General features: G+C 45.7%; 1 protein-coding gene across 5 annotated transcripts in view; it reads right to left on the bottom strand.

The window, feature by feature from the left end:
- The window catches only part of LOC100009994 (solute carrier family 22 member 14), a 29,953-nt gene that overhangs the window by 9,020 nt on the left and 4,854 nt on the right, over positions 1-16,079 (bottom strand). For 4 of the 5 annotated variants that reach the window (XM_016424617.2, XM_056804211.1, XM_056804214.1 and 1 more), the window contains 5 exons: positions 12,487-12,641; positions 10,601-10,769; positions 9,378-9,498; positions 7,293-7,384; positions 4,476-4,690 (listed from right to left, as the gene is read on the bottom strand). In XM_016424617.2, the coding sequence (XP_016280103.1) occupies positions 4,476-4,690; positions 7,293-7,384; positions 9,378-9,498; positions 10,601-10,769; positions 12,487-12,641 (752 nt within the window). The remainder of the gene's footprint in view (positions 1-4,475; positions 4,691-7,292; positions 7,385-9,377; positions 9,499-10,600; positions 10,770-12,486; positions 12,642-16,079) is intronic. The other variant, XM_056804212.1, reaches the window with a different exon arrangement.

Here is a 16,079-nt window from a genome sequence, read left to right as displayed (position 1 = left end):
GTCCCTCCTCACCAGTGTTTTGCTTTTTATCACCCTCCCCTTTCCTCTTTCTTCTATTACCACCTTCCTGCCCTTGTCTTATTCCCCTCTTATTTCTCTATAGGGTAAGATAGGATTCTATACCCCAGTGAGCATGGCTGTTATTCCCTGTCTGAGCCAATAACAATGAGAATAAGGTTTAGGCATTGCCTGTCACAACCCTCATGCTTCCCTTCACTGCAAGTTTTTCACATTTCTTTGGGTGGGACAATTTATCTCATTCTATTTATCCCTTCCCTTTTTTTCTCAGTGCAATCCTCTTTTTACCCCTTGATTTTATTTTATTTTTGCATACCATATTATCCTAATCATCTTACTTCCATATCCTCTGCCTATGTATACTCTTTCTAAGTGCTCTACTACTGATAAAAAAATTTAAGAATGACAAATATCATCTTTCTACATAGGAATCCAAACAGTTTGGCCTTATTGAATCCCTTAAATTTTTTTCTTTCTTATTTATCTTTTTAGGCTTCTCTTGGGTCTTGGGTTTCGACACTAAATTTTATTTTTAGGTCTGGTCTTTTTATCAAGAATTCTTGGGAATCTTCCATTTTATTAAATGACCATTTCCCAACCCCCCAAAATAATGTACTCAGTTTTTCTGGGTAGGTGATTCTGGATTCTAAGCCTAGATCTTTCATCTTCCAGTATATCATATTCTAAGCCTTCTGATCCTTTAAAATGGAAGAAGAATGGTAAGGACTAGTCACTAGGCACTAGGGGTTCAGTGACTTGCCCAGGGTCATACAGCTGGGAAGTGTCTAAGACCAGATTTGAACCCAGGACCTTTCATCTGTAGGCCTAGCTCTCAATCCACTGAGTTACCCAGCTGCCCCCAAGTACTTATGACAAATCTCATCCATTGAACCCAAATAACAAGCCTACAAGGGAGGGGATGTTATTATCCCCATTTTACAGATGAGGAAATTGAGTTAGGTAGAAGTCACATGACTCGCCCAGGGCCCCATTGCCACCTTCTTGCTCTTGTCCTGGGAATACTAATCTGATCTTTGCCATCTCACCATCATAAAGGTGGCAAAAACTGATATCATTATTGTGGCACTCACAGCCTCTGGGATTTCCCATACCAGAAAGGCCCGAGGCTGGGTTTGAATTCAGGACTTCCTGACTCCCAGCATTAGCTGCTCCATTGCACCAACAGCTACCTGATGAAAAGGAAGGTAACCACAAAGGAGAAGGCTCCAATAGCTGGAGGGGGACTTGGAAAGACTCCCAGCATGAGAAGGCACTTGGGTTGTCTTTTTTTAAGCCTTTACCTTCTGTCTTGGCATCAGTTCTCAGACAGAAGAAGTACAAGGGCTAGGCAATCAGAGTAAAGTGACTTGCCCAGAACCACGCAGTTCAGGAGTGTATGAAGCCAGACTGGAATCCAGGACCTCCAGATTCCAGGCCTGGTTTTCTGTCCACTGTGCTACTTAGCTGCCCCTTATGTTGAGTCTTAGAAGAAGTCATGGATTCTAAGAGGAAAGTGAACATTCTAAGTAAGGGATTCCTGCAAAGGCATGGAGGCAAGAGATGAGTATTATGTAATTAAGTAGAGTATTTCACTTGGACCACTGAGGATGGGTCATGTGTTAAAAGACTGAAAAAAGAAACCTAGGAAGATGTTTATATTTGGTCTTAGATATAATAAGGAGCCATTGGAGTTTAACAGGTAGGAGGATGGCATCACCAGACTTGTACTTCAGGAAAATCACTTTGATGACTGATGGATTGGAGTGGGAAGAGAGGATGCAGGGAGACTGATTAGAAGGTGACTGCAATGGTCCAAGTGAGAGGTCATTGGAGCTTAATGTAGGATGGTGGTTGAGTGAGTGAGTGAAGATAAGGGGACATAGGAGACAGAAGTTCTAGAGATAGAAACCACCAGATTTGGCAACTAATTAATGAGTGGGATGAGTTGAGTTTAATCTGGTTTGGGGCCAAGATAACTAGAAGGATGATTCTCTAGGAACACAGAAAGTCAGAAGAGGGCTCTGTTGGTATAAAAATAGAATGAGGCCTGTTTTGGACACCCTGAGGGTGAGAGTCTATAAGACATCCAGTTTGAAATGCCCAACTGGCCATTAATGATGGATCCTGGAGCTCAGGAGAGGAGTTAAGGTTAAATGTACAAAAATCTGAGAATCATCTACATGAAGATGATAATCCCAACATCATCCGCGTGGGGATGATAATCCCAACATCATCTGCATGGGGATGACAATCCCAACATCATCTGCATGGGGATGATAATCCCAACATCATCCGCATGGGGACGACAATCCCAACATCATCTACATGAAGATGATAAACCCAACATCATCTGCATGGGGATGATAATCCCAACATCATCTGCATGGGGATGACAATCCCAACATCATCCGCATGGGGATGACAATCCCAACATCATCCGCATGGGGATGACAATCCCAACATCATCCGCAAGGGGATGATAATCCCAACATCATCTACATGAAGATGATAATCCCAACATCATCTGCATGGGGATGATAAACCCAACATCATCTGCATGGGGATGACAATCCCAACATCATCTGCATGGGGATGATAATCCCAACATCATCTGCATGGGGATGACAATCCCAACATCATCTGCATGGGGATGATAATCCCAACATCATCCGCATGGGGACGACAATCCCAACATCATCTACATGAAGATGATAAACCCAACATCATCTGCATGGGGATGATAATCCCAACATCATCTGCATGGGGATGACAATCCCAACATCATCCGCATGGGGATGATAATCCCAACATCATCCGCGTGGGGATGACAATCCCAACATCATCCGCAAGGGGATGATAATCCCAACATCATCTGCATGGGGATGACAATCCCAACATCATCCGCATGGGGATGACAAATCCCAACATCATCCGCATGGGGATGACAATCCCAACATCATCCGCGTGGGGATGACAAACCCAACATCATCCGCGTGGGGATGACAATCCCAACATCATCCGCGTGGGGATGACAAACCCAACATCATCCGCGTGGGGATGACAAACCCAACATCATCCGCGTGGGGATGACAAACCCAACATCATCCGCGTGGGGATGACAATCCCAACATCATCCGCGTGGGGATGACAAACCCAACATCATCCGCGTGGGGATGACAAACCCAACATCATCCGCGTGGGGATGACAATCCCAACATCATCCGCGTGGGGATGACAATCCCAACATCATCCGCGTGGGGATGACAATCCCAACATCATCCGCGTGGGGATGACAATCCCAACATCATCCGCGTGGGGATGACAATCCCAACATCATCCGCGTGGGGATGATAAACCGAACCTGTGGACATTGGTGAGATCAGCCAAAGAGAGCATTTAGATGGAAAAGAGAAGAGGGTTTAGGACAGAGCTTTGGGGGACATTCTTGGTTCCTGGGCACAAAATGGGTGCCCAATGTATGGGTGAAGTCTGGCAAAGGAAATTGAGGAGCCATCAAACAGGTAATTAGGAGAACTAAATGTAGTAATGGTGACCCAGAGAGGAGAGAGTATTCAGGAGGAAATTATGACTGACGGAGTCAGATGCTGCAGAGGTCAAGAAGGATGAGGATAGAGAAATGTCCATTAGATTGGGCCACTAAGAGAGCACTGGCAAGTCAACAAGTCAACAGTAATTTATCAGCACATCCTATGTTCCAGGCACTGCGTTTAGCAATGGGAATCCTAAGAAAGATGACCAACAATCTCTGCCCTCAAGAAACACGTACTCTGATGGGGGAGACAACATGGAAACTCCTAAGCACAAGTCAAGATACAGACAGGATAAATTAGAAGTACTCTCAGACTGAATGCATTAGCATGAAGCAGGGATCAAGGAAGACCTTTCGTAGAAGGTGGGATTTGAGTTTGAATTTGAAAGAAACCAGAGAAAAGAGGGAAGGTGAAGGTGAGGAGGGAGAACCTTCTAGGTGTGGCAAACTCTAGAAAGAGCATTTTCAGTTGAATGATGTCATAAATCTTACAAGATAGTAGAAGGTCCTGGGTTCAAATCTGTTCTCAGACATTTCCTAGCTGGGTGACCCTGGGCAAGTCACTTAACCCATTGCCTAGCCCTTATTACTCTTCTGCCCTGGAACCAATACACTGTATTGATTCTAAGATGGAAGGGAAAGAAGACAGTAGAGTGAGGACACAGGAAATGGAGACAAATAGCTAGCTTTTTCAAGAAGGATGACAGACAGAGGGATAGGTGATGAGCACGGGACCCCCGGACTCCATGTTGTTACCCAGCTTTCGTGGGTGCAGAGAAGGTTTTGGCTAGGAGCTCACCAGCCACGTCTGCAGGGAGAAAGTGAGAACTCCCAGAATGGAGGAGGCTGACCCCTCAGGAGAGCGGGCAGAGCTAGGGGGCGCTTGTTGGAGCAGGGACAGCCGTACCTTTGGAAATGAAGGCACTAGTCAAGCACGCGAAGCCCACCACGTAGAGGGTGATGCTCAGGGTCGTTTTCCTCCCCAGCTTCTCCACGAGGACAACGCACAAGAACCGGGAGGGCACCTCCGCCATTGGGAAAGCTATGTGGGAGCCGTAGGGGTTCATTTTCACCTTCTTCATGTAGCTACTCAGGGAAAAGTAGCAGCAGCTGATGGAGAACCTGGAAACCACAGAAGTACAGCCTCAGAGGGGGAGCCCAGAGGACATTTTCTGGACACCCCCCTGCCAGGTTCTTCTGTTCCCAGGACTACCGCAGAGGGCTTCACCTGTCTGCCCCTGAGAAGGCTGAGAATGGCGGTCAGAGGACCCGGGTTCAACTCTGCAGTTTACTGTGTGTGACTGGGTAGGTCAGTTAACTTCTCTGGGTCTCTCTAAAATGAGGGACTCCCAAGATTCTTTCCAGCTCTAAATCTATGATTCTATGGGAGATAGATTGTTGTAGAGTTTGAGATGGGAAAGAAATGGCATTTGCCTGTGCCTGTTTCTTTAATAGAAGGGGGGGGGGGCTGGAGGTTAAAGGCCATGAGGGGAGTGAAGAAGAAAGGGTTCAAAGCTAGCCTCTGACACATATTGTTTGAGTGACTGTTGGCTATGGTATTGGGCAGGTCTTTCCCCTCTCTAGGCCTCAGTTTCTCCTCTGTAAAATGGGGGAGCTGGAATTGAGAGCCTCAGAGGGCCCTCTGGCTCCCCACCCCTCCAGGGTCTCGGGTGACTCTCCAGGACTGTGGAGGCCCAGGGTTTCTATGTGGGCATTTCCTGGGCTCCCTCCAACTGGACCAATCTTTGTTTCCTTTCCTATTGCTTTTGCAGCTGTTAGGGAGAGACGGAGCTTCTTGGCAAGTCACGGATTGGACACCGAAGACCTGATCTTCCTGCTCTGGGGCACTGGGGACTCTTGGACTGGGCCTGGACTGGGTTGTCCTCTGAACCAGAAGCCCCAGGCAGGGGGATGAGGACAGAAGTCCAAAGCTCTGGGTTCTACAAATTCGACATGCTCTTAGGCAAGACATTTTCTGGGTGCCAGCAAGGGTGTTCAAAGAGGATTCTAGAGGGGCATCTGGGTGGCTCAGTGGATGGAGAGTCATGTCTAGAGATGGGAGGTCCTGGGTTCAAATCTGATCTCAAACAGTTCCCAGCTGGGTGACCCTGGGCAAGTCATTTGACCCCCATTGCCTAGCTCCTACTCTCTTCTGCCTTAGAACCAATACACAGTACTGATTCTAAGATGGAAAGTGAGGGTTTAAAAAGAATCGAGAAATCAAGGGCTCTGGGTGGGAATCTCAGTGAGGTCATTATTTGTGAGACATTTGAACAAGTTACTTGATTTCTGATGCGTCTTGGTTTCTGCATTTATAATATGAAGGGATCAAATGACCACTAAAGCCTCTTCCAGCTTGAAATGAAGGATGAGATCTCTCTCTGGGCCTTAGCTTCCTCACTTGTAAAATGAGGAGGGTCAGAAGATCATAGGTTTAAAACTGGAAGGGAACTTAGAGATGATCTACACCAACCCTCTCATTTGACAAAGATGCCGAGGGCCAGTGACTTATCCAAGGTCATACTGATAGGAAGCATCAGTCAGATAATCTCTAGGGTCTTTAGCATTCTGGGAAATGGGAGCCTGGCCCGAGAGGCCCTTAATAAATACTTATTAACTGATTGATTAGTAGGCTGGCCCAAGGGAAGTACAGAGAAAATAGATTCGAAGAGGGTTAAGGGCCAGGCCCACCCGAGCCAGAGAGACCTGATCTTCTACTGACTTTCTCTAGCTATGGGATTTCAGTTGGATATTCTCTTTTTCCTTGTAATAACTCTCCTTGATCGAGACTGACCAGGGTGAGGGCAGCTGGGTAGCTCAGTGGATTGAGAGCCAGGCCTAGAGAAGGGAGATCCTGGGTTCAAATCTGGCCTCAGACACTTCCCAGCTGGGTGACCCTGGGCCAGTCACTTGGCCCCCATGGCCTAGCCCTTACCACTCTTCTGTCTTGGAACCAGTACACAGTATTGACTCCAAGACAGAAGGTGAGGGTTTAAAACAACAAAAAAAAGACTGACCAGAGTAAGAGGGAATAGTTGCTGAGACTAGGCATCTTCTTCCAGGGAAGAGACAGAAGGGGAGACATAAAGAATTCTAGTCCAGTGGCTACACGGTCCAGTTCTCCCCATTTTATAGATGAGGAACCAAGGCCAAGGGATCTTCTATTCTTGCTGATGCCCCGCTCTGAAATACTTGCCCAAGAAACTTGGGAGTCTGGATTTGAACTCAGGTCCCTTGACTCCAAAGCTAATGCTCTTCCCACTGCACAGGAATTTTGTTGGGAATAAGGGCCCCCCACTCCTTAACTCAAGGTGCCAGGAAACTGAGTTAAGAATCAAGGAAGATGAGGGGCAAGGTGGGGGTCAGGGCTCTGGGCCTGGGATTAGATACCAGCCAGATCTAGAAATGGGGAAAGAGGACTTGGCCAAAGTCATATAGCTAGGGAGTGTCTGAGGCCAGATTTGGACCCAGGACCTCCCCGTCCTGGGTAAACCCCTCACCTTCTGTCTTAGAACCAATACTGTGTATTGGCTCCAAGGCAGAAGAGTGGTAAGGGCTAGGCAATGGGGGTCAAGTGACTTGCCACACAGCTTGGTCACACAGCTGGGAAGTGTCTGAGGTCAGATTTGAACCCAGGACCTCCCATCTTTAGGCCTGGCTCTCAATCCACTGAGCTACCCAGCTGCCCTTGGAGTAATTTATTTTAAAAGTAGCCAGAGCATACCACACGTAGACCAGGACCATGGTCATCTTGCGTAGTTTGCGGTTTTGCAGGATGCTCAGGACTGTTCCGTAGGGGACCTCCTCACAGGACAGCTGAAAGAGGAGTAGACAAATGTGTCCTCAGAGACCCTGGCTTACTCTTGCCTGCTTCTCTCCTCCTGCCTGGGGGTCCTTGATGGGGCCCCCTAGTAAAGGATCCATAATGCAGAGAATGTACCTGAATGAACCTAGGACATATATGTGCACCGTTTCCCTGGAAACTCTAGCAGAAGAGACGTCATCTTGGTGACGCTTTCATGTATCTTCAGGCTACCCCTACATCCTCCAGTCACTGTGCAGAGTGTCCCCAATAGATTAATACCTTGGCAGGATGCCTTGTCCTCCACAAGACTCTCAGTGATTGGCTACCTGTCACTATGCAAACATTGCCTGTAACCATGTGGATGGACATGTTTGGGTAGCGATCCAGATGCCTATAAGTATCTTCACTCCCCTCAATAAAGTTGCCTTTGATTGCCAACGCATCACTGGTCTTCCTTCCTGGTCCTTCATTCTTCTTGCCACCTCCAGAAGGCCCCAGACTATTGGTCAGCTCCTCCTGTCACTATCAGGTCCTCATTCAGGAAGTCCCTCAACACACCTTTATGAAGTACCTACTGTGTGTGCACATGCCAGACACTTTGGAAATGTCCAACCATGGAGCCACTTCTCCTCTCATTCACTCTAAAGCTTCTGCAGCCTGGCTTACAACCTCATTCAACTGAAACTTCTGTCTCTAAAGTACCAACGATCTCTTAATGGCTAAATCTAGTGACTTGTTCTTAGTCCTCATCCTTAACAGGGTTGACTGATCTCTAAGGGATAAACTCTCTTCTCTTGGGTTTTGTGATATTCCCCTCTTCTGGATCAACTCCTACCCTTTACTCTATTGTCTATCCCGAGTTAACCCTAACTTAAGTACCTCACTAGATTGTGAAGACAGGATGGACTCTCCTTGTCTACCTTTTGATTGAATCAACACAAGCTTGAACCAGGTGGAGGAGCTCGCAAACCACCTAGTGAATTCACACCCTACTTAGTGCTAGGTGAGAAGCCAGCAAGATACTTGGAAGAGCTCCACCCTTTTTTCTAATGCAAACAGTCAGAAACTTGTAATTTCTTTGAAGAGTTCACACTCTCAGAAACTGTGAACTCTTTTGATGAGTGTTCACCCCTCCAGAAGGTGTGAACTGGTTCCCACATACACTGCTATGCAGTGTAGACAATTTGGAAGCTGTGATTGGCCCCTTTAAAGAGGGGAAAAGACAAGAAACCATTATAAAAGGCCCTGAATTTCTGGGCTATGAGAAAGTCGACTCCAAGAAGGAAGTCAGCTTAAGGAAAAAGGTTGGTTTAAGGGAAATATTTGGCCTCAGGAGTCACCTTCAGCTTGAGTCATTGTCTTGACCTGCCTCTTCATGAGCTAGGTAGTGCCAGTGTTATTAGCTTCATGTTGTAGTCCCAAAACTGTGCCTCAGAGACTTGCCTATGGTCTGATATTAAGTGGCTCAGTTGGGACTTGGGGTCTTTTTTGTCTTACAGAGAAACAATGAGATTTTCCTTTGTTTAGGTTACACACCAAAAAGCAGCTATGCAGTAAAGGATTGAGAACTGCTCTTGGAATCATCTGATACCCTTGGAACACCACTTAACCTCCTAGTGCACAATCCACTTATTAGAACTTATGTTGCAGAAGAGGCATCAATCTTCTTTGGCAGAAGGAGTTTCCTATACAATGGACACTATCGCTCATTAAACAAAAAGATGTAGTGCTAAACTTAAATGGTTTTGCTGATGATGGATATACATTGCAAAGACAGTTCCAGACAACTCTCTGACTTAGGGTTAGAATTTCCCAAGTTTTTCTCTGGCTTTAAATGAAAATGAATTTAGACTCCCTCCCTCAGGGACCAAGATAGGGAGTCCAGAAGCCCCTTGTGATACATTCCAGGGTGGCCAGAGGCCCAAAGGCACAACATCCTCCATAAATAGGGATGGAGGCAGGAAGGACAATGAGAGAGCCACCAGGCCTGGACGAGCTGCTTACCTCCTTTAGGAGGTTGTAGGGTATGGTTCTCTTATTGACCAAGGCTGCCATGCGCAAGACAAACTTTGCCTTTTCTTTTCTTCCTCTCATCATCAGCCACCTTGGGGACTCGGGGAGAATCCTGTGAAAGGTATACAGGCAATAAGGTCTTCCTGACAGTGGGTCACCCAGAGGCCAGATTTCCTATCCTTCCCCCAGCCTCTCCACTCCTTTGAGGAGAGCAGTCCCTGGGTGCTGGTTCCCTGTCATTTTGGTCCTTATGGCTATGAGAAAATGAGAAGCTAGGCTTCCTCCCAAGAAACCTCTGGGCCATTCTGTGACTCAGGGAGGGCATCTTCTTAGGGGGAAAGGGTCTAGATTGCTGGGTTAAGCTAATGCTGATGATGAAAATCACCAGGACTCTGGAAGTCCTGAGCTCCAACAGTAGCCTGGAATAGTTTCCAGTCTGGCCTAAACTATCTGTGATCCAAACATAGGAAAAGCATGGATTCATGGGAGCTAGGGAGACAGCAAAGAAAAAGTGCTCTCTCTAGAGTTAGGAGGCCTAGGTTCAAATCCCACCTCTGTCCTTTATAGCATGTTTGACTTTGGGGAAGTCACTCAGTCCCTCTAAAATGGTTTCCTTCTCTGTAAAATGAGGGGATTGGACTAGATGGCTCCTGAAGTCCCTTCTAACTAGATCCACAATCCTCAATAAGATCTAGAAAGGCCTCTAATCCAAGCACAGAAAATCCTGACCCATGGGCCTGGGTCCTAGCTGAAAGCAGGCCACAGGGGGCCTCCTGATAGAATTTTTAGCCCTGCCTTCTTCCCCTTTCAATGGTGTTTCCCTGGAACTATGAGGGATGAGGGAGGATATAGAGAAAAAGATAAGAAAGGAAAGAAGGAGAGCATTTAGGGAAGGAGGGGGACAAAAAAGGGAAAGGTTATCTGGATATACTCAAGTGGGCCCCGAACACATTTGAGGTCACAAATAGGACTCCAACTTCCTCACTTATGAATTCTTTGATCGATTGTCTTTTTTGTCCCTCTAGAGGCCTTGGAGGTGGTGTATCCCTTGATCAGCTTAGGTGGGTGAGGCTTTCTCTTCACAATGTTTCACCCTTCCCCCTCCCCACTGCAAGAACCCAAGGACTCAAGCCTCACTTTTGCTCAGTTGCCCAACAATTGGCTTGATCTTTCCACTCGTTCTCCCTCCCCTCCACATCACTGGGGCCCCTCACCAGATATAGGAGATCAGGAAGATCACTGGGAAACCACCAACCAGGTATAGCAGTCTCCAATGAGGGATGAAGTAACCCAGGAAAGAAACCATCACAAGACCAAAGGCATAAAAGGAGTGAGCCAAGATGATTGCTGGAGCTCTTCGGGAGAGGACCAACCATTCTGTAACTAGAGGAAGAATCCATAAGAAACCATCACTGGTCCTGCCATGGTCTCTGCAGCCGCCTCAGCCTCCTGCAAACCATGCTCTGGTAAGTGGCACAATCATCCATGGCCTCTTTGACCTTCTAAGCCTATAAGAGTCGTCTTTGGAAATCAAACCCCACATCCGACCAGTTCCATGACCAACCCTTACAACACAGTGGTTAGGACTCTGCTCAGGGTGTAGTGGGAACCTGCGGTCAGATGGGAATGGGATTGTGTTCTCCAAGATCCCCACCCTGTCCAGATCCAGGCACCACTCACTCCAAGGGAACCAAGAATCCCAGGTCAGTCCTCCCAGCCTAGCCCAGGCTGCCCTTCCTGTACCTCCCAGGGGAACAGCTGAGTAAAAACTCCTTTAGACCTGGGACCAAGGACCCATCTGGTCAAGGCAGCACCAGTCAGCAGAGCCGGGAAGCTCCGTCAAGACTGAAGCCTGGAAGCAGCAAAGATTTTGGTCTGTTTCCAGAAATCAAAGGACCTTGGATGAAAGGCTAGAAAGGACCTCAGAGGCCACTGAGTCCAGCCTCTTAGGTTTTGTGTTTCAGGTACTGGATTTGAAGTTGAAGGCACTTGACCTGGTCCCAATTAACTAGTTGTGTGACTTTGGGAAAGTCATTTCACTTCTTTAGCCCTCAGATTCACTATCTGTGAAACTAAGGAACTGGATTAGGTGATCTCCGAGGTCCCTTTCAGCTCTAAAGCCTTCAAGACTATGAGCAATGTTGTATCTGAATTATCGGAGTTAAAACATCCTTTCTGGCTTTCCTTGATAATGCTAATTGGCATACTGTAATAGTAAAATGTGATAGGCACGACACCAGGATGAATCACTTTTCTTGTCATTTCCATAACATTGTGGCATGCTTTTGTGGTAGTGATCTTCCTGAAGATTTCTTTGGTGATCTATTGTAGCCCCAAAATATATGAATAGCAAAAAAATGTAAATAACCCCCCCAAATCTCTGAGGGTATCAAGCTAAGGAAAAAGATGACAGGCTAAGTGGGGATACCAAAACACAAGTCTGAGATGGTTCTGGAAGAGCCTCATGGGTCAAGGCATGAAGGGATAGACCCAGGAATGTGCTGATCCATGCAAGAGTTTGTCAGGGTTTTGTGTGTGTGTGTGTGTGTGTGTGTGTGTGTGTGTGAGAGAGAGAGAGAGAGAGAGAGAGAGAGAGAGAGAGAGAGAGAGAGAGAGAGAGGGAGGGAGGGAGGGAGAGAGAGAGAGAGAAAGAAGGAGGGAGAGAGAGAATGAGGGAGGGAGAGAGAGAGACAGAGAGAGAGAGGGAAAGAAAGGGAGGGAGAGAGAGGGGGAGGGAGAGAGAAACAGAGGGAGAAAGGGAGGGAGAGAGAGAGGGAGGGAGAGAAAGGGAGGGAGAGAGAGGAAGAGAGAGAAAGAGAGAGAGAGAGAGAGAGAGAAAGGGAGGGAGAGAGAGAGAGAGAGAGAGAGAGAGAGAGAGAGAGAGAGAGAGAGAGAGAGAGAGAGAGAGAGAGAGGAGGAGGGGATTAGTCTGCTGTCTCTTCATTGCACAGCTGGGGCGCAGAAGGGTTCATTCTTGAGAACCAAGTAGCTCTGCCCCAGGAGATCTCCTCAATTTCTCATAGCAAAAAGGGCTTGACCTCTGCTCTTTCCTCATTGAGAAGCCCTCTAAAGAAGTTATCTCCCATCCCCCAAGGCTCACCTAAACAGACACTGCTTATTGCATAGCCTGAAATGGCAACCCCAATGGCAAACTGGAAGATCTTGTAGACTGTAAAGTTGGGCACAAAGGCTGTACCAAACCCAAACACAGCGAAGAGCATCAGCATGATCAGAATGGTTTTATAGCGACCAATCCTATAAGAAAGAGGGTTGGGAAATAGTTCAAGGAGATTTCCTAATCTTTCATCAACCCTGCCTAAACCCCAAGGTAGCCACAGGCCCAAAAGAATGGCACCAGAGTCATCTTTTAGGTGGGATTTTAACCACAATATCCCCATTAAAAAAAAGATATTGGCACTACATGTTCCAATATCAATACTCAAATATCAATGCAAGTAATAAATATGCAGTATTATAGCAAAGAATCCTTTATGGGACTAATATACAGGGCTTAATAAAACTCCAAACAATAATGAGAACTCAAATAATGAAAGCAATATGAATGATTTCTTTCATGTATAAACACCCAACTAAGCAAAATCATTGGTAAGACATTTAAGGATAAAACTGGAAGGAGGACAACAAACAAAAGATAGAAAAGATCTGCAGCACTCTTTTCCACTATCAAACACAGTAGCACTACCATGCTTGGACTCTACCATTAAAATCTTGCATGTGCTTGTAAAAGAAATAGAAATAGCATTGAAGGGAGGGAAAAAGTGGTGGGAAAAGCAGCCAGACTTGACCTAGCATGCACAGAGGTGGTCCATGCTGGAGACAATGCAATTTCATGGAAAGTATGTGACCAATCCTCATGGCATCTGAAGGAGGGAGAGATATTAAGTGTGTAGGAAAGTCTCAAACCTTTTTGAAATGCAAAAAAAGAAATAAAAGATTAATAACTACTGACCCATATATATATATATATATATATATATACATATATTTGATAAGGGTAATAAAAAGGAAGCTGTTTGCAAGCAATATTCAATGGTAGACTGTATTGGAGGACTATAGGAAACTATATTTAGAGTTAAAAGGGGCCTGAGAAGTCACTGAGTCTATCCCTCCCCCAATGGCTTAGCTACTTACTGCCTCTGTGACGTTGGCCCAGTTATCAACCTTTCTGGGTCTCAGGTTCTTCATCCTTAAGAGGAGAGACTAAATGATTTTGCAGGCCCCTATCCCCAAATGGATGTGTCCAAGCTTGGAGAAGACTTTGTGAGTTTGAGAGTTTAGATGTACCTTTGATCAACACTGACTGGGGGTAAAGGAAGGAATCCTGGACAACTATCCCATTGCTCTGGAGGAGACAACCATCAACAAAATATGGGACCAAGACTGGACCGTTTAGACTATGAACCACTTTATATTCTGAAGAACAAATATTAGCCTTCCAAGAGAGAAGAGGAGTTGTAAGCTAAGCTTTTAAACCCTGTTGAAACAGTTGTATGGTCAATGGACATCTTCTGTGTCTTAGCATTTCCTTCGTGGACGGGAAATATCAGCACTTAGACAACTGAAACCATGCATTCAATACTTTTCTTTCTACCCTTCGAGAGGCTGTACACACAGAGCCACAACCTAACCTTTAAACAACTCATCCTTGGAGGGCCAGGGTGGAAGTTTAATGAGCCAAAGGACATAAGAAAAGGGAGCCTCACCTCACTTTCAGTATAGGCCAGGCCCCATAGGATAGAAATCAGTATAGATTGTGTGAGTGGGTTCTGAACAGATGAACCCTTTAGTCGCAGTGGTTCTCAACCTTTCTAATGCCGTGGCCCTGCAATTCAGTTCCTCATATTGTGGTGACCCCAAACCAAAAAATGATTTGGTGGCTACTTCAAAACTGTAATTTTGCTGCAGTTCTGATTTGGAATGTGAATACCTGATATGCATTATGGATTCTCATTGCTACAAATTGAGAGGTTGAGAACGACTGCTTTAGTGGAAGGGGATTGAGTATCATGCCTCTTGAACAGTTTCCCCTTAATATCATAGGCATAATGGAAATAACTTGGTTCTAAGACTTTCTGATTAGGGGCAGTGCCAAGATGGTGGCTTAGTAGCAGCAAAAGCTGGAACTGCTCCAAGAATCCTCCCAAACTGACCTTAAAATAGTGCCTCAGAATGACTAAAGTCACAGCAACAAAAAGGAGATGGAGTGAGGGGGCTCTTCTGCCAAAAACAACTTGAAAGGTAGGTAGATTTTCACAAAATAAGGGGGAACTGGAAGTAAAACTGCCTTCAGAGAAGTATGGGCTGGCCACCCCCCTTATCTATGCCAGATTTCAAGCCTGGACATAGGCCAACTGAGGGACCCTGCCAAAGCCAACAGCAGAGCACCCCACATCCCCCCCTTGAAGTACCAAGCCCTGGCACAAGCCCACAGTAAGGCCCCAAAGTCCATAGAGCTTGGCCCTTTCAAGCCTGCAGTGAAGCCCCTAGCCCCAGAGAAAAATAGCTCACAGTGCTGAGTCCTACAAGCCATCAACAGAGGAGACTGAATAATCAGTTTTCAGAACTCCAGTCCACAGGCAAAATAAAGGCTGGGAAAATTAGCACATAGTGAAAGAAACACCTAACCATAGAAAATGTTTATAGAGACAAAGAGCTTGCAAGGCACAGATTCAGTAGGGGAGAGTGAGAGCAAAGCATCCACATGAAAAACTTCAAAGAAAAATGGGAATTGGTCTCAGGCACTGGAAGAGCTCAAAAAGAAATGTAAAAATCTAGTAAGAGAGGCAGAAGAAAAATGGGGAAAAGAAATGAAAGCAATGCAAAAAGAAAACAAGAGTTTAAGAAGAAAAATTGGTCAAGTGGAAAAAGACACAACAATCCAATGAAGAAAAGGGATTCATAAAAATCAGAATTGACCTACTGGGAGAAGAGGCAAAAAAAAGATACAATGAAGAAAAGAGGTCCATGAAAAGTAGAATAGACCAACTGGATATGGAGGTTCAAAAGGTTATGGAAGAAAATCTGTCTTTAAAAATTGAATTTGAGCAAATAGAAGCTAGTGACTTCATGAAACATTAAGAAACAATAAAACAACACCCCCAAAAGAAAAATAGGAGAAAATATGAAATATCTCATTGAAAAAACAACTGACCTAGAAATTATATCCAAGAGAGACAATCTAAGAATCAGTGGACTACTTAAATGTCATGATAAAAAAAGAAGTCCAGACATCATATTACAAGAAATTATCAAAGAAAATTGTCCTGATATTCTTGAATATGATTGGAAAATAAGATGGGATGGTCACATGGTAAAAAAAAAAGAGAGAGAGATAACCATGGGGCAACCCATGTGCTCCACTGGAATCAGCCTGATGTCAAGACAGAGAAAGGAGTCCCCCACCACACTGGGCGGTCTCTCTAGGGTAAACTTATGGAGGAAGTGTACTAGAGTCCCACAGGATGGGCAAGCAGGGATGGTTTGTGGTCTACATCTTGGAGGGGAACATTCCCATTGCTGAAATCTCAGACCTATTGGAGTATTGGGACATTCTATTCATTGGTGTATACCCATTCTACTGCTTGATCTTAAGGAGTTTCTAAAGCACCCTGTGGTTAACCTGATGGTCAGCATCTCCAAGCCTGGTTGGGCTGGTTCTTCAATGAGATTCCC

This window comes from Monodelphis domestica, chromosome 7 (assembly GCF_027887165.1).
Source record: "Monodelphis domestica isolate mMonDom1 chromosome 7, mMonDom1.pri, whole genome shotgun sequence".
Taxonomy (NCBI): domain Eukaryota; kingdom Metazoa; phylum Chordata; class Mammalia; order Didelphimorphia; family Didelphidae; genus Monodelphis; species Monodelphis domestica.
Note: the sequence above shows the minus strand (reverse complement) of the source record. Positions and strands in the feature narration are given on the sequence as shown.